This window comes from Hippoglossus stenolepis, chromosome 6, assembly GCF_022539355.2.
Source record: "Hippoglossus stenolepis isolate QCI-W04-F060 chromosome 6, HSTE1.2, whole genome shotgun sequence".
Classification (NCBI taxonomy): Eukaryota; Metazoa; Chordata; class Actinopteri; order Pleuronectiformes; family Pleuronectidae; genus Hippoglossus; species Hippoglossus stenolepis.
In genome coordinates this window covers 15,659,165-15,686,300 of record NC_061488.1, presented here as the reverse complement: position 1 = coordinate 15,686,300, position 27,136 = coordinate 15,659,165, and the positions used below count along the sequence as shown (strand labels likewise).

The 27,136-nt window shown below is 42.1% G+C and overlaps 1 protein-coding gene across 1 annotated transcript in view; it reads left to right on the top strand.

Moving 5' to 3' along the window:
• Positions 1-11,116: 11,116 nt before the first annotated feature.
• The window catches only part of LOC118111660 (contactin-3), a 38,005-nt gene continuing 21,985 nt past the window's right edge, over positions 11,117-27,136 (top strand). Inside the window, exons 1-9 of the mRNA XM_035160450.2 lie at positions 11,117-11,456; positions 14,134-14,286; positions 14,857-14,992; positions 18,651-18,826; positions 22,093-22,188; positions 22,822-23,025; positions 23,906-24,008; positions 24,349-24,533; positions 26,045-26,181. Of these exons, the coding sequence (XP_035016341.1) occupies positions 14,232-14,286; positions 14,857-14,992; positions 18,651-18,826; positions 22,093-22,188; positions 22,822-23,025; positions 23,906-24,008; positions 24,349-24,533; positions 26,045-26,181 (1,092 nt within the window). The 5' untranslated portion in view covers positions 11,117-11,456; positions 14,134-14,231. The remainder of the gene's footprint in view (positions 11,457-14,133; positions 14,287-14,856; positions 14,993-18,650; positions 18,827-22,092; positions 22,189-22,821; positions 23,026-23,905; positions 24,009-24,348; positions 24,534-26,044; positions 26,182-27,136) is intronic.

Below are 27,136 nucleotides of genomic sequence, written 5' to 3'. Positions count from 1 at the left end.
TATTACGCTATGAATATTAATACATTAATTTGCTGGGTTCGTTTCATTTTCTTTGGATAAGGAAAGTAAATGTGAGCTCGTTCCTGTCTAATTCTGGTCTCCAGAAATATTTAAGAGAATAAAATGTGGCCCTGCAGCAGCCAACAAAAGGCCCTGTGTGATGGTGTGAGATTCATGCAGCTCCTAAGAAGAGAAGAATTGCTGGTCTCATCTGAACTAGGCTGACCTTGCAGGTTCAGGGGTTTTATTGATTACAGATGTCTGAGAAGCTGATATTGGGCCGCAAAACCAAACCCTGAAAACAACATATTCACATGTGCGCACATGCACATACACACACAATGAGTCAATGGAAACCTGGTGGAATGAGAGTTAAAATATTTATAAGTAATGAATATTCAGCTGAGAGTACTTTTGCATCATCCCCCACAACAGTTTTACAGTTTAAATATTTATGGTTGCCCAAATAAATGGAACAGCCACACAAACTCAACATTGGAGATGTCTAGGTGACTATAAACAAGTGTTACATGCGGCTTGTCAGTTTCTATGGTTGTACAGAGTTTCAGGAGGCTAAAAGCCTCATTTAAATGTGTACGTCTCTATCAGGGGGACAGGTAAAGTATCCCTGAATATGACAGCGGGAAATACTTCCTGTATGAAAATTCATAGCGTGTGACAAGTTCTTCCATTTAACAATCTCCTCCTCCCACCTTTTATCCACCTCCTCTCCCCACGTCCTGACCGAAAGCACTAAAGCAATTCACATTTTCACTCTCCGCGTTTCCATTGGCAGAATTTATAACCAAACGAGCTGCGCTGGAAATGCCTATTCCGACTGGCATGAGGACGTGGGCAGTAATGTCTGCCGCCACCTGCTCCTCTCGCAGTGTTTTCTGCTCAGCGGTGCAGGGCTCCTGACAGCGACTCTAATTCTGTCTGCACAGCGACTTCAGGATTTAGGGACCTTTTACCAGGGGGCTCAAAGGCACCGGGAGATGATGATTTCGGTGCACTTTAATTTTGTCAGGAACTTCAAGGTTGGCCCAGAGGTAGTGATACTATCAACAAACCCCTATAAGAAACTCTAAGCGGGCTGATTTCTGGCTCTGGGTGAGGAGTGTAAGCCATTAAATTCGCAACTATCAACTCCAAGGTGGCCTGTTGTTACAGACCACCGCTTAAGAGCATCTGAGTGAAACACTGAACCCCAAATTACTGTGAGGGTGATATAGTGCTGTTCACACTTGCTGGCCTCTTTGGACTTCTCCATGTAGCCTTATGTTTATTTGAAACCTCATCATAAAAACTGTGATTTTTCAGATTTCTGTCACAGTAAAGCTGGTGCATTCAGCTCGGCTGTGACTCACTCGTGTAAAGCTTTGTTGTAACAGTTAGTCAGCGCTGAAATCACTGGTGCATCGGTGCCACACACTGTGGAATTATACAATAGAGCAACAGGGAGATCTTCCCACTATTCAGCACTCAGGACAAGCGCTTTAGCAAAGAGCAGCGGTAACAAGTAGCCTCTCATCAACTCAGACTGAAAACACTTAACAGGACATTTGCTTAATAACACTACAAAGCACAATGTGAATGACCATTGAGTTGAATCAACACTCCTGACAGTCTCTCACACAGCTCACCACGATCTTGACCAGATTCAAGTTGTTATTCTGTCCATTATATTTGAATACAAATATATGTGTCACCTAGAACTGATCCTCTACTGTAATTGTAGCATTACATTAATCAATGCAGTCAAGTGCTTGAGAGATGCCTTTATGTACAAATCCTTTGTTGCACAGAAAAGGAGAAGGTGACTGCTCGCTATACCCCCGGCGTCACTCGTTATGAGTTTGTTTAATAGAGCGAGATGAATAAGAGCTGATAATGGATAGAATCATTTTTCCATCAGTCTTTCACTCACTCCGCCATCTGTTGTTGCAAGAAAGCTTTAGTTCACACCAATGTGTAACACAGAATTCCTGTGGGCGTTCACACTGACTCAAAATACAGAGAAAATAAAAACGTGCAGAGGTTGCCAGATTATCAGGACTCTATTTTCTTTTTGTTTGTTGCCTTCTAGTTATTATGAGTATTGTATGAAAACATCTTGAGTAATATTTAATTCACGGTGAAAGGCTGTGCAGGAAATAACAAGATTGTTTTCCCCAGGCCGCATGAAACAGATATCTTATATTTAAGCCATGCTAAGATTAATTAATGTACTGCAGCCATATGCACTCACATAAACAGGCTAACAGACAGTCAGATAGACTGTGCATCAGCCTGCTGAATTTCCTGGACTCGCTCGAGGTCAGACCTCCCCCTACTGGTTTTTAATTGCAGGCCTCTTCTGCAGCCAAGCAAATTTTTTATTGACCTAAAGAAGGATTTATCTCAAAGTGGATCTTTCCCTTCATTAGCCCATAGTGAGGCCTCCCTATAGTTGAGAGTAAATTCTCCATCCACCAAAGTAATGGACCTGCACAGCTATAGAAATGCAGTATGCAATAAAAAAGGAATGCTGGCCCATTAGTCTTCTATGCAAGGTTGTTGAAAAGAGTCTGGCTAATGAACTAAGGCTACCAGACACATTGAATTAAAAAAAACACACACACAGGAAACAATGAGGGAAACAGGCTGAGGTTGTGCGAGAGGGAGAGGGAACGAGAGGAGCCCAGGGAGCGTCTGTGTGATACATTCAAGTAAACTGCAGAAAACACACAAATCATTTTAGATTGACAATCACATAGCTGACAGATGTTTTTATGTTCAGATGTATTGTGCAAAGAGGTTACGACAAAAGGATTTATGGTTTTAACTGAAAAATGATCACAACAACAATGAAAGTAATGTAAGTTTACATATTTGTAGCAGGATATGCTGTTTAATTTTTCATGAAATAATAAAGTAGGCTATATAGTGTTTCCTCCAGTCCTGACAAATTGACAAATGTTTTTTTCATTTTAGGGTGACAAATTACCTGTTTATTTCTACCTGTGTGTGTGTGTGTGTGTGTGTGTGTGTGTGTGTGTGTGTGTGTGTGTGTGTGTGTGTGTGTGTGTGTGTGCGTGCGTGTGTGTGTGTGCGTGTGTGTGTGTCTTTTGCACAAGAGCCTCCACTTTCTGGTCCTCAAATGCGTGCATTCTTTTCCCCCCACACAGCTTAAAGACTTTCTGTCAGGTGTGCAGTGCAGTCAGGAGTTAAGCAATGTTCTGTGATCAAGAAACATCATAATTAACATCTGAAATCCCATTTGAAGAGTGTGCGTACGAGATTTCCTCCGCCGCTTTGTGGGAAATTGCAGTGTTTTGCTGTCTGCAGAACCGACCTGCAGAGCAAGCAAATTAAGCGGCGATGTTTTCCCTCTACAAAACTGGGTTAAACATGGGGGTCGCTGCATTGTGCTAAGCACAGTTCTTGCAACCATTTGCACTTTGCTGTGCGCTCACCCCAAAAATTAGACGAGCTGTTAATACAGGAGAATTTACATCAAGCCCTCTTAATGGTTGCGAAATAAGACCTAATGACTTGCAGCTTAACACACACGCTTTCAAGGCACAATGCTCATCGTACACACACACATATACTGCAAGTTACACACACGCAGACACACTCCCATACACTGAAGGAAGTAATACCTTCGGGGGTTTGCTATTAAGATGGTTAATCCATGGGCCTCAAGAGGAGCAGGGTACAATATTCCTGGAGGAAGCTTTTCACAACAAGCTCCCAGGATCAAGTGCATGAATAAATTACAGGTATAATTAAAGGAAATGTCAAATGACTGCCATATGGTGCGGTATTAACGATGCCCTGGCCATGTTAAAGGAACCTGGGCCTGAAATGAGGATGATCAATGTAGGTTTAATGGGGCTCCTAGTAGACTGAGATGATACAGTCAGGGCTTCAGTCAGGCCCAGCAGAGACCCAGTGATAAGTGATCGTTGTGTTTGGGAGAGACCAAAAAAGGCAGTGGTGGAAAAGAGGAGGAATTCAGTGTTTGTGAGAGAAGGAGGCCGACAGACAGAGTAATGAAGTGCAGTTGTTTGTCTCAGAATATAGGAGAGAGTGAATTGAAAGGAAGGGAGTTGGAAGAGAGAGAAGTTTCTCTCCAGCCTTGTCATGGGAAATACATCTTTTCAACAGGAACCAAAGCTGTCAGCGGATGCTTATCAAAAAACTGCGAGACGTCAGCCTTCTGCAACTCAGTGCGTTACAGCAACCCAATTTTCTCCAGTTGGCAAATGCACTTTTGAATCATAGTCAAGTCAGTTGAAGTAAATTTTCTTTATACAGCACAAAATCACAAATTTGTCCCAGAAGGTTTTACAATCAGAACAATATACAACATCCACTGCCCTTGACTTGGACAAGTCCGGAGTGAACACTTAAATGAGCAGAAACCGCAGGAAGAGCAATAAAGAGAAAACTTCCTACAGGATGAACAGAAAGGCTGGAGTATAGAGTTAGAAAACAGAACCATTAGATTGAGAAAATCATGTAAACATCGGGGATTATCTCTGGTGAAACATCACATTCCTGTTATCCTGTTAAACATAACATTAACAATAGCTCTGTTCCATTGAGATTGTCCTCAAAACAAATAATAAAAATGAAAAGCATAAGATCCATTCCCTGCATGCACGCTGTAGATACACTAACCAGGCAATGCTGCATTTTTAAAATACTGTATTATTGCCATTTTATAATTAATGATTGTTTGACATTAATAAGCAGTAGATTGTGTCTCAATTCTTATTGGTCACAAAAGTTAATGCATTACTACACTATGTGACTTCATTTGACTTCATAGTGATGCCATGATGATATAATTCTGACAATTTGATCATAAATTATTTTTCAATCTATGTAAACTGTAGGTCTTGTCTATAGACCTATATGATGCAGATATGTCTGCAAAGGCAAATTATTATGACTCCTTTATAACCTCACTTACCATATAATATAATCTGGAATATTTTTATCAATAGAAGCTTTAGATTGTCTGTCTAGCCCTGCTATTTATGGAGAAATCTTAAAACGTGTGTTTTCTGGGTCATATTTTATTATTTTTATTTCACCTATGACTGACCAGCTCAATGACAAGCCAATGTCAACAATATGTCATATTTGCAAATAGCATTTTAATATTAGTCGACCTCTATTGGTTGTAGTCATTATGACGGGTTGTAGTTAAACATACCGACAAAGTCCACATTGGGAGGAGGAGGGTTGAGGTGGATTTTTGGGTCAACGAAGACAGGACTGTCACACAGGAGGCTGCTCTTCATTATCATTTGAACCCGACAGACAATGTTGTTTCTTTTATCCCTGACCATCCAACAACCTTAACCCAATTTCATTTTATTATCATTGTAACCATGACAACAAAGGCTCTCTAACCGTATTTTACTAGAGTATGTTTTGAACCATACCTAACCGATCACTATCCAGCCCAGCACATCAAGAAGGTGATCTTACTGGTCCGCATAGATCATGAAGGCTGTAATGAAAACAGTCTGGTCTACAGAGGATTTCTGTGATTGGCGTCACAAGCTCGATCGTCCCTCCCATATTGTTGTTGCCCAGCAACAGATCTGAAGTTGGACATGACAAAAAAGCTTGAATGCCCCCTGTGCACAACCCTCAGTTGTTCTCTTGAGTTGAAGCGTGCTACTCAAACTTTGGACATCTTGGCGCCATTACCTCTATGAAACAGGGTTTGTCACCAAAGCACAATGAATACTGGGATAGGTTGGGGCAGGAAGGATCCACCCATTGGATCCTTCGTCTCACAAGGATGAAAGGACGCATTTGTCGGCCACATTTGAAGGAGCCTTTGAAATTGGACAGCCTAGTCACGCCAATGTGATGTAATCAGTCTGTAAATGCAGCCTCTAAAGAATGTAGGCCCTAAATTGAGACACATCTAGTGATTGTTACACAACCCAAACTACGTGGGTATTATTGCAACCATGATGATGAAAGTCTGGTATGCTCCTATGGGTCCTATTAGTGTTACTATGACAATAAGGGTCCAGCGCGCCTCTTGCCGGTACCTCCAATTGGTTGTATTGGAGGATAGGTGGTCATTTTTAGTCATAGAAATTGGAGAACTTTTTGTTTCTATTCAGTATCTGGCTCATGACACTGACGCAGCTTAATGGAATCCAGCCATCATTCTTTCCATTATTTGCACCTGAAAATGTTCTGCTTTGACATTTGAGTTAAAAAAGGACAATTACAAAGGGAGCGATGCCACTAACATCAATATCATCATTAGCACACTCACTTTGTACTTGTTTTGCCTGCAGGTACGTCCTCCACTGCATTTACCACCTGTACTGAATGGTACAATGGAAATCTGGTTCTGTTGTGCCCACATCATTTCTGTCTCCTCCAATCAGAAACAGGCTTGAGTGATTTCAACTAGCCCTCTTGCACACCCCAGCACCTGAACACAAAGAAGAAGCCACTCTCGCACAATTTCTGAGTAATTTTAACACCCCCACTCTGCAGCTCTATGTTTTCAGCCACTTGCAGCTCATTATATTGTGTTCTGGTACATGTATGCTTGAGTCCCGGTGGCTCTCACTGACCCAACGTATTACAACCAGCCGCCTCTCCGAGCTCATAAGCTCATACAAGCTGATTTTCTGTTGCCCGTCGGCAGTGAAATGAAGACTTGCTGAGGTAAACAAGTGACTGGTGAAGAAAGTCAAACCAGTAGTGACCCATTTTTCTCTCGAGTTTGACTTTGTCTTGCATCTCTCTCAAGAAAAGCCAAGTAGAACTTATAGTAAGTTGTAAAGACAAAAGATATAAGTACGAATTATTCTGAGTTTTTCTAACTTAAGTTTGCCGGGAATGAGGCAAAGCACTGCGGATTAATCCACACAGTTTGACACGTCTGGCCATGCTTATATTGAGGTACTTTAAGCGATAATAAAAATTTACATTAAATCAAATGACAGAACAAGCACATGTGGAACTAATAACATTAACAGTGGCTCTGTTCCATTGAAGTGTCAGTCGCAGTAAACCCTGCCAGGGAGCTGTCGTGCAAAATAGCAACATTAAATCATATGCAGCAATTACTAATCCAATTAAACACCTGTGCAATATCCATTGTAATATGACGCAAGTACCGTGAAAAAAAAAGAATTCCGTAAAAACAAAAAATTCTTCTCTGCGAATCTATAAAGCTTTATAGCTTTATAGTTACTGTCAAAGGAATAGTTTGGCAGATTGAGAAATATGCAAATTGTCTTTCTTGCCCACAGTTAGATGAGAAGCTTGATGCGACCTCTCATGTGTTTCCATGATATGAAGCTGGAGCCAGGGGCCTGTTAGCGAAACAAAAGCAGGGGCAAAGAGCTAGCGTGGCTCTGTCCAAAGAAGAAAATAAATCTGCACTCCAGCATCTCAAAAGCTCCCCAATTAACACTTAGTAAATTATCCGTTCAAAAACGGAGTTGGATAAATGTCAAGTTGCAGTTTCTTCCCTGGCCTTGTGTAAACAACTAGATGGCATGCTGCACCTCTGTGGCTAGCACTGTATTCGGGCACACAATCCCCCTGAAGCTACATCTATTCATTTTTATAGTTCTGTACTGAAAGAAACAATATTGTAACGCAAGCTTACGGGATCCTGGTGGGCTGATGTTGTCACGTTTGGACAGGGCCAGGACTGGCTAGCTGCCACCACTTCATGCTAAGCTACGCTAACCTTCTCCTGGTTGTTGGTTCATGTTCAACCTCTTGGCAAGAAAATGAATTTGTTATCTCACAAATTGGACAGTTTTTCTTCACCATGTGCAGTCACATCCTTGTAAAATCAATTTGGCAAACACATATGGTTTCCAACATGTATATTGCTATACATATTATCTTTTCCTACTCTACACTATCTGCTCAGCAGCATCTTGAAAGCTCACTAATTAACACATTATGCTGTAGAGAAAAAAATCAAATGTCAAGTTGCAGTTTTTTCCTTGGCCTCATGTTGATGCTACACCTGGCTACCACAGTATTGTGGCTCACAATCCCCCGGAAGCTACAGTTTTATGGTTCTATACTGAAAGAGTCAATATTGTAACACAAGCTTTCGGGATCCTGGTGGGCTGATGTTGTTACACTTGGACAGGGCCAGGTGGGCTAAGATAAGTTGGCATCTCCTTGTTGTAGGTCCATATTTAACCTGCTTAGAAATTTCTTAGTAATAATGATTTAATTCTCTCCCATAATGTACAATTATTCATTTAGCTGTTTGTCTTCCAACATGTGCAATCACTTCCTTGTAAGTACAATGGATCTAAAACCGTCTAAATTATACTTTAACTACTGTAGGCTACAGAAAAATGTGGACATTGTGATTCAAATGAAAATACAATTATTATTCTGTCATTAACAAATCCTTTTGGCTTTGGCTTTTAAGTTTCACAGGGAGCTTCATTTCTTGATGAAACTAAACAATTCTTATATTTTGCTAAAATTCTAGGTGATTGCTAGTGTATCCAATTGGTATTAATTCATGGAAACATGGAAACAAAAAGAAAAATCCAAGCTAAGACAAGAACAAATCCAATTAACAACAGAATAAGAGGTCTGGTTTTTATGTTTGACCATTTGATATTCACATAATTTAACAAATTGCAGATCTATCTATATACTGTCAATGTTCATCAACATAGAAACACCACAGTCTCTACCTCTATTACCATGAAGAAAAACTCAGTTAAAGTTGGGAGTTGTGGTAAACTTCATAATTTAACTAGGAACGAAACATTGCACTACTGTTGATGTATTCATCTAACTCTGAGTCAGACTTTCAGCAAACTGAAACTGGATTTAACTGTTGTGTGTTTTAGCTGATTCTGTAAAGCTCTTTAGCTCCCACCGCGGCTACTGGAGCTCGGTGATTGACGTTTTCATATGACATGTATTTGACTTCTCTGACCACTTTATTAAAAACCACAATACAAATACTGGGTATAGTCGAGCCTCAATTCTTCCTGGCCTATTCCACAAGATGTTTAGGAATATTCCTTTGAGATCCTGGTCCATGTGGACATGGCTGCATCACATCATCTCACAGCACACTCATGCTACTTGTTCTACTACATCCCAAAGGTGTTCTATTAGATTAGGCTCTGGTGACTGGTGAGTCCACTGAAGTACACTGAAATTATTGTCGTGTTAATTTAACCAGTTTGAGACACTATTTGCTCTGTGTCATGGTGTGTTATTGTGATGGAAGTTGCCATTAAAAGATAGGGGCCATAAAAGGACGCACATGGTGAAGTGGCTATAGTCCATGGAACTCAAACCATGATTTATTTGATTTGAGGGATCCAATGTGTGCCACGGAAACCTTCTCCAAACAATCACAGCACTATCAGCAGCCTGGAGTTTTGACACAGGGTTGGTGCCATATTCTGAACCTACCATCTGCAGCCTCAGCAGTAATCCACATTCATCTGACCAGGCTACATTTTCCCAGCCTTCCACTGTCCACTGCAGCCTTGGATCTGTATCCTCGGCAGACGGTGGAACCATCTCGGTCATCCTCATCTGGTGTTGTGTTTCATCCACCTCAAGGTTCACCCAGTTGTGCCTTCTGGGAGGAGGATTTGTTTACAAATGAACACATGTGTAAACACTACTTATCTGAGTTATTATAGCCATTTGGATAGCTACTGAGCTCTCTCACCAACAAAGTGTTTCTGTCTGCAGAAGCGCCATTCACTGGGTATTTTTTGTTTTTGGTACCGTTCTGCGTAAAATATAGAGACTTTCATGATAGCAGAGCCGGTTTTGTGTCAAAGTCTGTTACTACTTTGTGATTTTCTTCTGTTAAAATAGTGTTTCAGGCAAAATGCAAATGTTGAATTATATGTTCTGTCCGACGTACATGAGACATGTCACGTTAACAATTAACGCAAAACACTAATCTAAGTTATTAGGACATTCACCGGACTTGAAATTTACTTTGTGTGCGTTTGAGACATGTATTTAAACACATTGAAAAAAGTCTCTTGTTGACCAGCGGTGAGTAGTGGGCCCTGTGTGTGTGTGTGTGTGTGTGTGTCTGTGTGTGTGTGTGTGTGTGTATGTGTGTGTGTGTGTGTGTGTGTGTGTGTGTGTGCCCTAGTGGATGTATTGCTTCACAACCATGCCAATGTAAAGGATGCATGGAAATATGAGGGGCAGATATTGTTACATTGTTGCTGATGCTGAAACCTAACACTGGAAATAGTGCAACTCTAGTGTGTGCATTTAGTTTGGAGTGCAGGCCACTTGTTGCTGATCTTTACTTAGTGCGGCTTTAAAATTTCATGAAGATTATGTATAACTTCATGTAAAATTTAGCATGCCTGCACCAAATTTCCTTCAATTGTTATGTCATTTGGTATCTGTCCATTTCTAAAGTTGCATCTCATGATCTAGGAATAAAGTTATGATGGTCCTGGTCATAAACACCCTGTCCTCGACCAAGAAGATGTTACCTTCACGTGTGACCTACAGAAATATGACTTTTTTCTGAATCTTGGAGGAATGCTTTCAAAAAGAAAATTCAAACGACCCTGTGCTTTAATTGTATTGGATTTGGCTGCAAAGCGGTTTACCCCTGAAACTCCCAAAGTGTTTTGTGGACTCAAACCCTTCACCCTCCCCTCCATCGGCATAGTGGTGAGTAGATAATGAGTGAAGTTTCATTTTTCAGTGAACTATCCCTTGAACAGTTTGCGATGGCCATGGACTGTATATAAATGATGACCCAAGACAGGGCTCCCGGTTGTGTTGCAATATTGTGGTGTGACGCACGGGGCGCAGTTCTCCACCAGGTGCACCTTCCCTCCATCCTGCACCTTCCCATCCCTGCGCTGCTGGTTGTGGCTGCACTATCGCCTCCTCCTCCTCCTCCTCCTCCTCCTCCTCCTCTTCTTCCTCCTCTTCTTGTTCGCAGGGGGAGCTGACTTGATGCGCACAATAAATCATCTCTGCAAGAGCCCAAATCCAGACGTGCGTTTGTTGGATTTCATCGCGTAAACACGGGCGAGAGAGAGAGAGAGAGAGAGAGAGAGAGAGAGAGAGAGAGAGAGAAACTGGGGATGTTGCAAATGTGATTCTGCACAGCAAACAACGTGGGTGTTGTGCGCGCGCGCGTGTGTGTGCGTGCGTGCATGTGTGTGTGTTTTGGTGGGGAGTGTAGGGGCAGAGGAGGAGAGCAGCAGACATGAGACGCGTGTGTCTATTATACCTCCTGCGTTATGGCGTGTGCTCCATCGCTGACTGACCACAGGCTCCATTTCACCTGTATGAACGACCTTGCGTTTCCGACCGAAATTTGCCGACCGAGGTTTCCATGGAGGATCAGTGTGTCGCTCTTTTCCGTCAGGGCTGAATTTGGTTCCTGCGGCTCGCACCGTATCTCGAGATAAGAGGTAAGGCAAGAAAAAAGAAATATACACACATATACAAGCCTCTGCGCGTGCCTCGCGAACGTGCACGAGTGCTGGAAGCTAAATAATTAACGCCGTGATATTTATATGCTAAAAAATTAATTGACTCTAACAGGCTCTCATGTCGGCCTGTCTTGCCTGCTACTCCGAAATTGGCCCATTAATTAATTCCCTACGTCCACAGACTTGATCATAATTGTTTGTTTTATTCTGGAGCAACGTGACGTGCTCACCCAACTGCAGCCAATTCCCGAGCGAACTGACGAGTCTGTGATTTATTTTTTTTTATTTGGAGGGGCATGCATTCACAAACAGGCACTTCTCCACATGCGTTCAAACACACGGAGTTGCACAGCCATGCCTTTCTTTGTCAAAGTGATGCACACATGCAGTTGCATTAGTCACGCGTGGTATTTCGTGGTATCTCTCTGCCCCAGCTGCTGTGAAAGGGATCTTGACTTCACCTCACCCTCTGCAGGTTTCGGGGCAAGCACACATGACAACAGCACATTTTCTGGGGCCACGCCAGCCTTGGGTGGACTTGCGTGTGTGTTGCTTGTATGTGTGCGTGTCAAAAAGGAAGCTTAGAATGTAGTCAGCTCCTCTCAAGGAGTCAGGTCTTGTAAAGGTTTTAAGATGTATGGAGAAGAAAATAACCTCAGCTCTTCTTGAGGACTCTTGTGGCCATTACTGGCTTTATGTCTTTTAGGACACACACACACACACACACACACACACACACCATTCCCACCCTTCACCAATCACCAGGTATAATGGTACACTGGTGTGCCACGATGTCAGCTAGAATATATGTGATAAATGCAGCCCCGGCCTGAAAAGTAAGTACACTCCCACTCTCCTAGCAGGGCTGTTTGTTCAAACAGCGTGTTACTTGGATGCAGGCGGAGTGTGATGGAGGTGGGAGATATCAGGATAATACTTTTTCTCCCCCTTTTTTTTCATGCGTCAATTAACCCAGTGGTGTGTTGGATCAGGAGCGGCTACCCTCCTTGATTGAGAGTGATTCACCCTGTTCAGCTTTCTCACCACCTTCCCTCTCCGTCATCGTTAGCACCATTATCTATGAGTGCAAGCTGAGACTGTGTGTGTCTGTGTGAATGTGGGTGGTGGGTGCCTACGTGCTTGTTTATCTGCGAGTGTTGTGCATCTGTGTCGTATAGAGCATGTACACGTGAATCACCGCAATCTGCTCTGTGTAATATCACTGACAGAATTCCGTATCTCTGGGCTTTGCAATTGTAAATGATTTATTAGATCTGCAAAAATAAAAAATGAACCGATGGCATACGGTGCCATCCTTGACAAATGCCAATTACAAATGCAAACCACAACATGCAAAGTCGACAGTATTGTAATATGCGCCCCTCCACACACCAATCCCCAAGTCCTGAGGTGCCAGCAGTTTGCACACTGTGGGCCTATCACTGAGGTATGGCATGCAGGACTCTTTCTGAGAAGAAGCGTACCAATCCAATTTTGCAGACTTTGGGGGAAGAAAAAAGGACCGAGCGAACATGAAAGGTAGGGAAGAGAATCCTGGCTGAGACCCCACGTGTCTGATCTGACATCCAGGCAGCTGACAAACAATTAGAACCTCCATAAGTAGCGCTCTGATGCAGGCTCGCCCCGGGATTAGGCCACAAATGAAGCCACACATCAAGGCTTATGTCTTCCAAATGAAAAGTCAGTGTGTGTGTGTGTGTGTGTGTGTGTGGAGACAGAGTGTTATATAGTGAGAAAGTGACTTCGGTGTGTAGGTGTGTGTGGGTTGTGTGACATTTAGCATATTGGGGTTATTATCTGTCTGGGCCCTTAAGATATCTCGAACACCTCTTGAAGAAATGTGTTGCGTGTTTCTGTGCGTTCAGTGAAGCTTATTCGTGTGCACGTCTCCATACAGGTGACACACATATACACACATCTGCATATACTCGCCACACGTGGATAAATGCGTGTTCGCCTGCTCGCTGAACTGCCGCGTTATTGCCGGTTCACCGTTCGTTGTGTGTATGTATGACATTTCATAATTGCATCATTACTCGCTCAGTCTCCTGCGGCAAGAAGAGGGTGCATCGCAATTTGCAACATGTGCTACAAGCAGACAGACACTTGCCCTTGATTATGGACCTGGGTGGAATGGCTTCCTCATCAGGCTGTCTTGATTCACCCCAGCATGTGGGTAGACACATGCTGCTGTGGATGAATCTAATTGATTGGATGGCACCCAATTCCCAGGTCCAAGTCTCCTCAGGCAGCCAGAGAGTGTACCCGTCCAAGTGAAGGATGAGCCGAGGCGTTGGTCGCCCCCCTAATAGATTGGCATGGGCTTCATCCCATATGCCTCTGGTATCACCCTCAGACATCTCCGGGTACAAGTTGGCCACACCACAGGGCACAAAGTGACACCCAACCTTCACTGATTGGAACGGACAGACGACATGAGGCACAGTGTGCACCAAACTCTATGTTCATTTTTATCCTAATGATATGATATTTCTTCTACTGAACTTTACATTTCCTTTGTATGATATGCAATTTACAGGCAAAATAATGAGAGTGGGATTAAAGTGTTGAAGTGTATTATGGGTTTGCTGAGTTTGGTCTTTCACGAAATAAAAAAAAAATCTTGTTCCAACAGGTCAACAACAGGCCCCCCCTCCCCCCCTCCCTCGGAGAACAAGAGTGCCATTTCAAAGCTTATTGGATGAAAGTCTCATTTGCCCTTGGCTGCCAAAGATGACGTTGCTATGGAAACAGTTTCTGCTGTTATCAATCATTGACTGTCTGGCAGGTAAACCACCTTTTTATATGAGTAATGATTCTTTCAGGTTTGGACGTTTACAGTTGTGGGGATGATGGCTGAAGAGCAGAAAATCATGTCAGTGTCAGAAAGGATGGGATGGCCCCGGCTTAAAGGAACGATCCTCAGTATTGACTTCCACTCACAGCACATGCACAACACTCTCAATCTTATTCGTCACTCCGCTCTTATTGTTTCCTGGTCTTTCATCCTCTTTTCACCAGCAACTAGAAGAACATTTAAGTAAGACAAACCAATATCAATGTCACTGCTGATACTTTATTGTAATATTACGGTTCAGACCATGAGGACTGCTCCTCCACAGACATTAAAAATAGCCTACGTATAATGTGCAACATGTGCAAAATTACCATTTCTACATTGTAATGGGGGAGGACATCCTGGTTTATTCATTGGGATACATTTGAACTTTGCAGCACCTCAAGAAACGTAATGTCTCACTAACCTCCAGAAGAACAGAGAATCCCGGCGGTCTGAATCTATCAACATGGCCCCCTTGTCTCTGTCTCTTAGCTCAGACTGTTGTTGTCTCTCTGACAGATTGTCTAGACAGTGGATCATATCACGGTCCAAGATGGAGGATGGAGCCAGGTGACTTGTTCATTCCCGTCGACTCCATAGAAGAAGAGGCCACTCTGACTTGTGACGCTAAGGGAACGCCTCCTCCACAGTACAGGTGAGAGCACATTCAGATTAAATTGTGTGTCGGGGCTTGAATGACAATGTGATGCTTTGGGTGTGTTTGAAAAAAAACTAAAAACATTTTGCTGAGGAACCTTTCTAACTGAGTGAAATAACCCAGAAGAATTTCATAATAAGAGCTGCTAGAATTCAAGGAAATGAGCTTCAATGCTTCATAATTTATCTCCTTTAGAATAGGAAACACTGGACCATCCTTAATGAAAGGAAAGGAGAAAATGCCGCCCCAGAATTCTTTGCAGCAGCAACATTTAAAGCGACACAACCTTGTAGTTGCACCTGGACACACCCACTAAAATATAAAAAACAGAGCAGCTGTTTAATTCTGTTTAATTCTAATTCTCTAATTTCTCCACCTATATTCCTCACGTTTATTATTTCAACATTTCAGTCCTGTTTTGGGTTATTTCCTGTAGGTAAATAATGATTAAATGTCATTTGTATAAAACAAAAACAAGTCGTTGTGTAAGTGGATTTTCTCCGCACCGTGGTTCTCCTTTCCTAACTCCTTATGGCTTCTCCTTCACATCTTTCCTTGACCTCGTGACATATTCCACCGGGGTCAAGGAATAGTGGTTAGGAAAGGAGATTATTTTATTTCCCAACGCACCCTTTATTTCAGGTTGAAAAAATATATTTACTTTCTAATTTACAAATCAAGAATCCCTAAATCTGGATTATAAAATATCATAGTCATGTAATGAATGGGCAGCTCACTGGCACCTTCTCCATATTTTTCCACTCACTTACAGAGAGCCATTAATGTCACACTGTAAGACCTTTTGCAGGAAACCTAACCTGTGGATGCACTCATTCATTTGTATAGTCTTTAATATCACATATATATTCAGAGAGAAAGAGAAATATAGATGTATCCTTGATACCGACAGCCTTTCAGCTCCTGAGTCATATAAAACCCCTTTTTAATCATTCACAGTACTTTAAATGAGGTTTTGTCCATTCAAAGTTATATATATTTGTGGAATATTCTTAATGTGGAATTAATTTTCTCCAGATTAGACTGAAATGCAACACGTCCATTTGCCTCTTGTCTCATCCGATAGTATCTTAGTGACTCATGTGCAGCAACTTAATGATGGCCTCCTCTTATAAAGATGCCATGAGACTGATGCAGGTTGCTAGACACCAGTTGGCACCAACACGCATTGATTACGAGTGTCTTTGGCGCTCAACAGTGGAATTACTGAAGCACAGAAAGCACAGATGAGCTGAGTGTTAGTGGTGGGGAGCACATACGCTCATTATCTCAGGCTTTACACATTCCCTGCCTAAGACCAGGTATTTCCATGTACTGATTAAAGGTGAAATGAGCATGTTTAACATGGAGTCTTGTCAAACTGGCTGTGCGAGGCTCCGCATGCCCTCAGCACCTCTCCGGCTCCTCTCTTGAAGTGTAAATGGGCTCACAGAGCTCCCACCCCCTTCTTCTCTTTTCTCTCTTTTCCTTCTTCCTCAGCTGTCACTCACAAAGATGTGAGACTTTCATAGCACACACACACACACACACAGACACACACAGACACACACACACACGCTGTGGCTGTGTAATAAGTCGTGAAAAAGCCACATCTCTGAAGGAAAAGCATCTGCTTCACAGAGAGCTAAAGGTATGAGTTTTTAAAAATCACAACAGAAGGTGACTCCACTAACCTTTACTTGACCTGAGGTGTGAAACCCGTGGCTCTGGGCCGCTGGAATGGTCGGGTTAGTCTGTGGTCAGATGTTCAGACTACCTGTGTAGACAAAATGAGTCTCGAGTGGAGTAATTCAGTTTTGGAGCCGCTATTCAATCATCTGCCCGAGATTCAGAGCACCACTGAACAGCAGAGGCTCTTCGGAGTCGGTCAGAAAGAGGTGAAAACGGTGACTCACAGATTAAAGAGCTGAACGCGTGCATGTGGACACAGACACCTAAACACAAGGCTGCTTGTATCACCAGCAGATCCAACCCTGCAGATATTCGTCTTATAGGTCTCTCAAAATTAGAAATAAAACATGAAGGATAATTTGAGATTTATTTTTTAAGTGTAAGTTTAATGAAATAAAGAAAAGAAAATGTAAATTGGATGAAGAAATCTCATTTAGGTTGGATTTTTAAGAAGAACTTTTTGAACAGATGGTAAGCTTTTGTCTCAGGAACTGGGGAAGCAAATGTCACTTTTCCACTTTTTATTTTATATTGTTTTGTGTCCATTTACATTTCCAGTGATGGAAGTGTTATTTTTACTGTACTTTTTGGTACCCTTTTGAATCGAATGTATTGTCTCTCAAACGTTATTACCTGAAGAAATAGCAGCATTGATCTCAACGCACGCAGAGGTACAGAACAAGTGTCCACAGCGGGGCGGCAGGCTCCCATCAACATTCAACGGTTTGGATAAATTCTTTTAAGAAATTAAGGATGGACATGAAAGCCATGGGAAGGTTGGCCATTATGGGCTTTCATTTCCACTTCACGAAAGCGCAACAGAATGTGGCTGGAGGAAAGAAATTGTGTTTTTTTTTTTCTGCTTTATACTTTGACAAAAAATGATGGAGGATTCTTGAAAAAAGGTTGCGTCCTTGAACCCATCAATGCCTCCATTTCTGAAAAGCATTTAAAAAGAGAGCGTGTAGTGGTGGCTGAGAATGAAAGTCTTTGCTCGCCGAACAATGGGACTTGTTTTAATCTGTGAATTAACCTCGTGTTTTGCGGAGTTCTTTGAGGCATTTTGTTGATTAAATGGCCAAATCAGAACCTGGCTGTGTATTTTTAAAAATTCATACGTGCGGGAAGGATGTCATAGAAGGTGAAAAAAAGAGAGTAAAAACCATCCTTTGTTACCTCAGCCCACTGTTACCTCGTGCCAAGTGCTAATCTCTTGTCCTAATGAGAAGTCAAAGGTGCAGTAATGTCACATTATGTAGATATAATGTGACAGAGAAGAGGTGATTATGGTGAGACTGATGATGATATCGAGGATGGCTCCAGAAACCTTGATCTTCTGTTTACCTTAAATAGTAGAGGACGGCTTTGTGTTTGATACTCTCAGATTAAAATTTAATGATCCCTGCGGCGGGAGATGGAATAGCTGCTGCAGCAAGTAGTGGTATAAATAAAGAAAAGAATAATAAAAGCAAGAAATACAGTGTGGAGAAGGTATTTGCATTTTAAGGGTTATATAAAGACCAATAACGCTAAAACACGCAAGTTAAACAAATGGCTCAGACGTGTGAACATTGCAGCATTATGCATTACAGTGCTGTTAGAATATACGGACGGAAACATACAGCAATTAGGACATATACGCAGAGTATGATAGGAGGCCATTTTTTTACTTATATTATACCTGCAGTTTATAAATACACCAGTTGACAAGGATTTAGGATTGTAAGAAACAAAACAAAAGGTCGTTCAAATGCTTACTAGTATTTTCATACACATCCATCTGATTATATTTCGAGGTACATGCATAAGAGAGAAAGGAATTTCCAGCCTGTGAATTCCAGCACAAACACACAGTACATATGAGTTACTGCAGTAACCTCCTGTCACGCCACCTTGGTCGGTAGCGAGAACTGGACAGTGCCTTTTTTTTTCTTCCTGCGACTGATGGTGTCTTTGCCCCCCACAGATGGTCACTGAATGGGACCCTCATAAATCTGGGCCAGGATCCCCGGCGGCGTCTGTCTGGGGGCAACCTCATTATAAGCAGCCTGGACCGCCAGCAGGATGTGGGGGTGTTCCAGTGTATGGCCTACAACACTGTAGGAGCCATCCTCAGCCGGAGAGCCAGTCTGCAGTTTGCCTGTAAGTCATTGTCAGAGATTATGCTCACTTGTTTTTCGAAGAAAAAATGTCATGGAAGCATAAGTGCACTTAGAAATAATGCAGACTCACACCAAACCGACAAGGTGGCATTTGCATTATTTATCAGAGTGCTGCGACGGTGGTGTGAAACAACATTAAATGTTAAAGTAACATGCGAGTTCGACAACTGTTCTTTTCTAATGGTCAGACATGCAAACCACAGACTGTGGATAAAGATGGACGACATGACAGCTCCACCAAAGTGAAGCCAAAACGTGTTGATCTGTAGCACATGTCATAAACCCCACTTCCTCCATGTTAGTGAATGGGGCATGTACCAAACTAGGAAGTCAAAGACGCGTCAAAAAACATTTCCTCAAAGATGGTGTGGTTCATTTCAGGTAGTTCTGATCACACTGTTTGCTCAAGTGTTAATTTTTCCAGTAAAGCTGCGTTCAGACATCCACTGAACTCGGGAGATCCTCCAGACTTTCTCCGGAGGGGCTGTATGCAAATGTCCAAGTGAGAGACTCCGGACTTTCCCCCGGCCAGTCCCCTAGTATACAGTCCAGAGCAGCCGATGTGAGAACACAGCAGGAGATCCTCCTCATGATTCACCGCGATCGAGTAGGGGTGTTGATGACACTCGACAGAGGCAAAAATGAAAAAAAAAAGAGAAAACAAATAACTCTAAAGAGCGGAGCCACACACTCGGAGCTTTTGGAGATAAAGGCGATATGCTGTAGAGAAAAGCACGTGGCCTCTGCAGCGGTATTAATATGTTACCTCCTGCCTCTGCCTGCTGCAACACCCCTCACCTGAACGCTGCGGAGATTTCAGTGTGGTTGTGAACGTGTCGGAAGTAAAGTTTGGTTTTAATTTGTTATTTGATGCTATAAAAAGGTGATGATTGACAGCTGATAATGAACAATGGCTCCTGTGCAGACTCCAAATGCACAAGATGGCAGCGTTTGTATCCAGGATACTTATCCAGGAAGTGGAGACGCATCGTCCATCTTAACATACAGTCTGTGGTCTTGTCAGTGGTGCTTCAGTGGATGTACTCTGGGGTAAAGGAGTCAGCAAACCACTTAATAAGGACTGAAGCCTGAACAAACATTTAGTTGGACTGGAGCATAATATGCCGACGCTGTAATAAACAACGGAAATAGCAGTAATATAAATGAATAAGAGCTGCAGTGCGTTGCTTTATATTACAACAGTGAGTTAGTGTGTGTGTGTGAAGACTCTGATTTCTGTCATATCAATAATCATCCATGGTGTCACCTGCAAACATCCCCGATTAATAAAGAACTGGATGCCTGTTATTCAAGTTCTATTCATTACGGCTTCTTTTCTTGGAGATAACAACAAAACATCTTTTCACACCCTCACTTCACGGTGCTATCTGGTAGACAAGCTTTGAAGAGGGCTGAGATTAGCGGAGCTCAAAAATACTGACTAATGATATTTAAAACACACACACACGCACGCGCGCGTGCGCGCACACACACACACACACACGAACAATAGGTCTATGCAGAAGTAAGATCTTTAATCTTCACACCGCGCTGGTAAGAGTTTTTTGCTGTTCTTCAAATGATAATAACCCCAATTGTAAAATGTCTGTGAATTATGCAGAGTAACTTTGAGATAACCCCGTGGGGTAAGTGGGGAATGTACAGTACATACATTATACATACTTTAACATCTACTAGAATCCACATTTAATAATATGAACACCTAAAGCATTCAGGGCTGGTATAAAATGTTTATTATATGTGGTTTAAATCTTATATGTGTCTGATGTGATGTAATTGGATTATAATAAGTGAAGGTTACTTTTTAAATCCACAATAATCAATGATCACAATAGTTGTTCTCTCTCTCTAGCTTCTGGTCACTTTTTTATTTTCATATTAAAGTTTCGCCATATACCTCATATTTAATATTATTTATATTTGTATGTTCTAAATACTTTTCTGTGTTTTTACCTTGTTGTGTTGCGACCTAGGTTTGGGTTCCAGCGTAAGCCATCATGCTCATGTGGTCACTCCGCTTTAATAGAGACATTCATTACAGCAGGGCTGTGCGATATGAAAATAATCTCACATTCTGATAGAGGTCATTTCAGATCTGGATAATGAGACATGCTGTTACTTGTAGCTCCTACCTTTTCCTTAAGAGTGTAATTGGGGGCCGTGTCACCAACATCAGCTGTTAATTCCCTCCATTCTCTGTGGCTCTTTGCCGTATGGTGTGTGGTGTTGTAGCAGCACTGTACTTCTTTAGACTCTCTCCGGACTGTCATGATTTGAGTACAGGTGGTAAAAGAAGTTAGAGGCGTTTGAGCATCATTTGCAAAGAATAACGTTGATTAAAGTTACAATTTCAGGGAATAAAGTCGTAATGTCACATGAATAAGGTCACAGTTTTAGGCTATGTGTCATTTTAGAGGAGAAATATCAGAAGGTCATCCAATCATCTGCGTTAAATTTCAGGAGGTGGAGCATCTTGTTAAGTTATATAAGTATCAGCTTCAGAAATACAGTTTATTCTTGTAAAATTACGACTTTGTTTCGTAATATTAAGTTATGTTTTTGTAAAATTAAAACCTTTTTGGGGGCTTTTATCTCTCTTAGACTCTCACTGTACTGTGTGAGATGATTGTAGCACAGGTGGTAAAAGGGGTGTTTGAGTGTGTTGTGGGGACCGGTCTATGGGCATCCTTTGCAGAGACTACTTTTCTGGTCCATGTCAGACTTTGTAGAATCATATCCAATGGACTGAAGTAGCTCCTCTTTTAGGTACAAGCTCCATGTTTTGTCTTGACTGGTCCATCTCCTGTTCGGAATTACCCTTGTTCACTCTCCCCTGTGTTTGTTTGTGTTGCTGTCGGTTCATGCTAAATTCCTGCTGTGCAAATGATTTAAAATAAAATAAATTGTAGAGAATAGTATTAAATGATAGACGCTTTTCTGCATGCTTCCCATGTCATGCAATTTAGATCTAATGTCTCCTTTACATCCTGGATGTAAGTTTCTTGACTCTATTTTGGTCAAATACTTTACAGAAGCACAGAACAAGCTCCGTCTCTCTCTCTCTCTCTCTCTCTCTCAGGCATTGTAGATGTGTAATTCTCATGACAGTTTCCTTATAGGCTTGTGCCAGTGTTTTGCTGAAAGCTTTTACTCAGCTCGGCTCCTCTCTGATATGTGAGATCCTGCGGGGATCTCTCTTTTCATTTCTTTTTTTTTTTCCCTCAGACTTAGATCATTTCAAAGTCCACACCAGAAGCGCGGTGTCAGTCCGAGAGGGACAAGGAGTGGTGCTACTTTGTGGAACGCCCACATCCTCAGGCGGTAAACTCGCTGGCCTCTGTCTGAAACCTCCAACACAACTGTTATTTAAACTTCTAGTGATGTGATGTGTTTTCACAAGATTGAAGCATGATAATCGCATGTCATTTCCTTAATCACATTTCCTATCATGTATCCATTATTTATGACAGAGTATTTGACCCACTTCAAGAGAAGGAGATTTCGAGAAGAATGTCATAATTTTATAAAAATTAAGTCTGAATGTCACAAGAATAAAGCAGCGATATTACACGAATAAAGTGGTAATTTTAGGCTACGTGTTGTTTTAGTCATTTTTAAGAACATCCAATTGTCTTATAATTAGGAATTTGGAGCATCTCTTTAATTTATACTTGAGTATTGGTTTCAGAAATAGACTTTATTTTTGTAAAATTACAACATTATTTCTGTAATACTAAGACTTTATTTTTGTGAAATCAGAACTTTATTCTCAGAAAATGATTCTTGTAATATTGTGTCATTATTCTGGTAATAATACGACTTCCTCTCAATTAGCCTACAACTTAATCCTTGTAAAATTACAACTTTATTCTTTAAGTCTCAGATTGTTCTTCAGTATGGCCCTAATACTCCATTGCAATGATCAGCATCTACGTGTTCTTGTTTGTTTTGCAGACCTTTCTTATGCATGGATCTTCAACGAGTATCCATACTTTGTTCAGCAAGACAATCGGCGTTTCGTGTCCCAGCAGACGGGAAACCTTTACATTTCCAAGGTGGAGCCCTCGGATGTGGGTAACTACACTTGCGTAGTGATGAACAGCGTCACGAAGGGCAAAGTTCACAGCTCACCTACGTCTCTGATCCTCAGGACAGACGGTAAGACGCCGCCTCTGTGCTGTGAAGTGACAAGTGTTCCTTTCAGTCGTATATATTGAGGATCTTTCCTTTTTAAGGCAGCTTTAAATCATCACAGTGGCTCGAGCGCTCTTTGTCCTGTCGTGCTTTGCTGTAGTTGAGTCACCGAGTACTAATGCCTGTAAGTAAATAGTTGCTCCTCAATGTAGGCCACCAAACAAAGCGCCCAAATCTCCTCGTTGCTGACTTAGCTTTCTTATAATTCCCGCCCCCCCCTTTAAAAGCCTTCCTTGTGCTTTCACATGAATTCTCAGGCCGGTTCTCAGCGGCCCGTTGTTCTATTCTCTGTTATGCTTTCATAGAAAGATTGAATAAAGATTGCCTCTGGAATGAATTAAACATAAGCCATACATCATTGGACCATTACATTGAGTGTTCTGGTGGCTCAACCAGTTAGTTTCCACTCAGTGTACTGTACATGTAGCTGCATAAATTTAAATCCCATTGCATCACTGTCTGATCCTGGCCATGCCTGTCTTCCCTGAATACTGATACAAACAATACAACACCAGAGGTTGGGAACTGCCCACTCAAGCTTTGAGATAATAGATAAAAAGCCAGACTAGCTGAACAGAACAAGATTTCACACATACACTCCGTCTATTCCACCAGGAAGAGATTTAAATTATTCCTGGCTGCTGTTTCACCACATTCTGGTGGCTGCACACTAAAGTGCGGTACCGCTCAGAGTTTACCCGCGAGAGCATGTTAGCTCCTGTGTCTTTTTATTCTCCTCTGTTAGTTTTACAGTGTTGCTGTTGTGGTCCATAATGCAAACCATATTGCTTGTAAGTCATGCATAATAGAAGACTGAACAAGTTCTTGTGCTTACTCTACATAGGAGTGATGGGTGAATACGAGCCAAAAATAGAAGTTAATTTCCCAGACAATGTACCCGCCGCTAAAGGATCAACAGTTACACTGGAGTGTTTCGCCCTTGGGAAGTAAGCTGGATTCCTTGAAGCATGATTTCAATCTTCTGCTGATTTTCCTTCCAGACGAGGCACCTCTAGATTTCTATAGAGCAAACTTACTGTGGCAGTTATATTTCTTAGAGTGTGGCATCAAGCGACGATTAGTCTGAAAGCCTGTGTGAGGCGGCTCTTTTTGTTGCTGGATTGGGTTCACACTAAACCATTCATCTGCCAAAATACTGTGAATCGGCTTAAAGCGCCATCACACACTTTTAATACAGGATTATTACAGACACCTGCGACCTAAGCGACAGTCTTAGTAGTTCAAAGCGACTTGGATCAGGATCTCACTTCCTCTTGTCTCTCCCAGCCCCGTCCCAGAGATCACCTGGAAGAGGGCGAACGGCGTGCCCTTCCCCAGCAAAGTCAAGATGAAGTACTCGAATGCCGTGCTGGAGATCCCCAGCTTCCAGCAGGACGACGCCGGAGGGTACGAGTGCTTGGCTGAGAACAAGATGGGGAAGAACACAGCCACCGGTCGACTTGCTTTTTATGGTACTGACACTTTTGTTTGGATTTCTAAAGCTGTTATGAACTCCGTAAAATGTCCAGACACAATTTTTCTGAAAATGTTTGTCTTTCACTTATGAAGAACCCACAGAAGATTGTCTGGGTCAGACGCGTTCACGTTGTTGAAAAAATTCCGTGTTTTTGTCTACAGTACATAAACATCGGCGTCTGACCTTATCACGAAAATTCCTTGAATCTTGTCGTCTTTCTAAGTCGACATATTTGTCTGTATCCTCTATGTGAATGGCCCCTCTTTATCACCCTGAGCTATTTGAATCTTAATGTGTTTTGTTTTTTTCACTTTTGCGTCCGTAGTCTGTCAGAAATGTGTTGTGTTCTACACTGGTAGCCTAAGAGGCGAATCCCAGTTGTTTTCTTGCCTGATCAATGAGCGAAGGCTGCGTCGTGACTGAAAAGATCCAATCAGCAAGCGGCTGTGAACGGATACGTCATCGATATCCAAGCATCTTTGTTTTTACCCGTATATACTAAAATACAGAGCCAATACAGAGCCAGCAGCCTAAACCAGACTTTTCCATTTGAGCAGCTCTTAAACTCCAGACGTATCTGTACGAGAGTGGAGGTGATTTCAGACGTGTGGTTGTAGCCTCACATCCACTCACTTGGACATTTTCCGTACATTTACCAGGAGGCAAGGAAAGTTTCGTAAAATTTTCGGAGCTACTGCGTTCGCACATTCTGCCCCATTCAGGAACAGAACTGTCGGTTCAGTGCAGTGGAATCTGGATTCAATGCTGCTTCTGTATCTGACGTGAAGAATTGTAATCTGGTGATTTGATCACATCACATCAGTCTCCAGCTGTGTCTGACAGCAGATTCCCAGCTGGAGACTGACCATCACCTTCCTCCTGTATAATAAGATGTGTTGGTTTTAACTGTGCGGCGCCGTTATTACATTTTTGGGCTCCTGACTTGTTTGTTTTTTTTCCTCCTCCGGAATTTGTGAGAGAGGGAGAATGACACTTGTGAAATTGGAACTGATGGTATGACGAGTGCCTGCGAAGTGAGATGTGCTTATTATGAGCACAACTCTCTAACCCCATAAAAAATTCCTGAAAAGCTGTCAATATGTAGGATGCCGGTTTGCAGGGAAGAGGGGCTCCGGATGGGGAAATCGACAGGGGTTATGTTTACTGTGTGCAGAATCAAGGTGACAGGTTGGGGGGGTGAGGGCTGATGTCGGGTGCACTTCACCCACCATGAGGGCTTCCTGCTTTCTGCTGCAGCGCTTCGCTCTAATCTTGAGTTGCCACGGGGCGCTGACACATTTAAGTGATGAAACTGAGTGACACCTTACGCTCACTCCTCTCTCTCTATCTCCTTTAAAGACAACCTTTTTTTTTTTTATAACGCTCAATGATTTCCACTGATTTGAGCTGTCAGAATGTAATGAGATAATTCTGTTCCCTCGCAAATCTGCCCTCGTGGCTCTTGTCAGATATTTCACAGGAGTATAAATAAATCTGTGTCTTCAGCCAAGCCTCAGTGGATCCAGACCATGAAGGACACGGCCCTGGCCATAGAGGAGAGACTGTACTGGGAGTGTCGAGCCAATGGCAAGCCCAAGCCCTCCTACACGTGGCTGAAGAACGGCCAACAGCTTCTCTCCGAGGTAAATCACTGCCCGTCTTCTGCCACCTACCACTGTTTCATTTTTAAAGGCTTAATCTTCAGCTTTAGCTCATCCCTTTCGTTTTTTTTCGAGAGCCAGGCGTCAAACCCTGTCGCTGTTTTATTTTTTCCAGAGTGCAATTCAGAGAGAGAGATGAGATGAGAGGGTAAACATGATGCCGAGGTGTGCCGGTGATGAGGCGCCGATGTAACTGTCTCTTCTTCTGCTCCACCTTGGCAGATTACACAGTTTTAGCGAGTGGATCAGTGTAGTCCCCAGGAGATTGCTCCATTTCATCCGAATGAAGTCAGTGGTTGTTTTTCATTATTCATGGTGCATATTTAAGCTCCTCCAGATTTAGGGACAATGGGCTTAATCCACTGTGAAATCCACTGTATGGAGCAGCACACCTTGCTGCAGACCACCACAGCTACTTGTCGTCTTGTGTGAGATCCTGCTGCCGTGTTTTATTGTCTGAGTGCTAGTTTAATAACGCTCAGAATGTGACTGGTCTTTTGATATATAAAAACAAATATAACCTGTCTGACCATATTATAAAAAAATACGTTTTTAAATGTCATTCTTTAAATTGGTTTTAAGGATTATTTTCCCTCCTGCGAGATTCAGAATATGAATATTTTTTATTATACATTATTTCTGCCATTAAAAGGCCAAGTCAAGAAGGTTTTGTTTTCATCTGCATTTGTTTGTTCGTAAGCAGAGAACAATCTATAACATTTGATGCAGAGCTAGTGGCTGTTTTCACTTTCTTTAACATTACCAGATCAGATTCCCACATTTTTGTGAATTTCTCATGAAATAAGGCAAAGACCTTTATGAAGAAACATCAGGTGTGTGTAGAGTATTTTTAATGAGGTGAGTTTTACTCAGTTACTGTGTGGTCATAAGTATTCAACTATTTCAGAGAATGCATATTTTGCCTGCTTTAATTGTA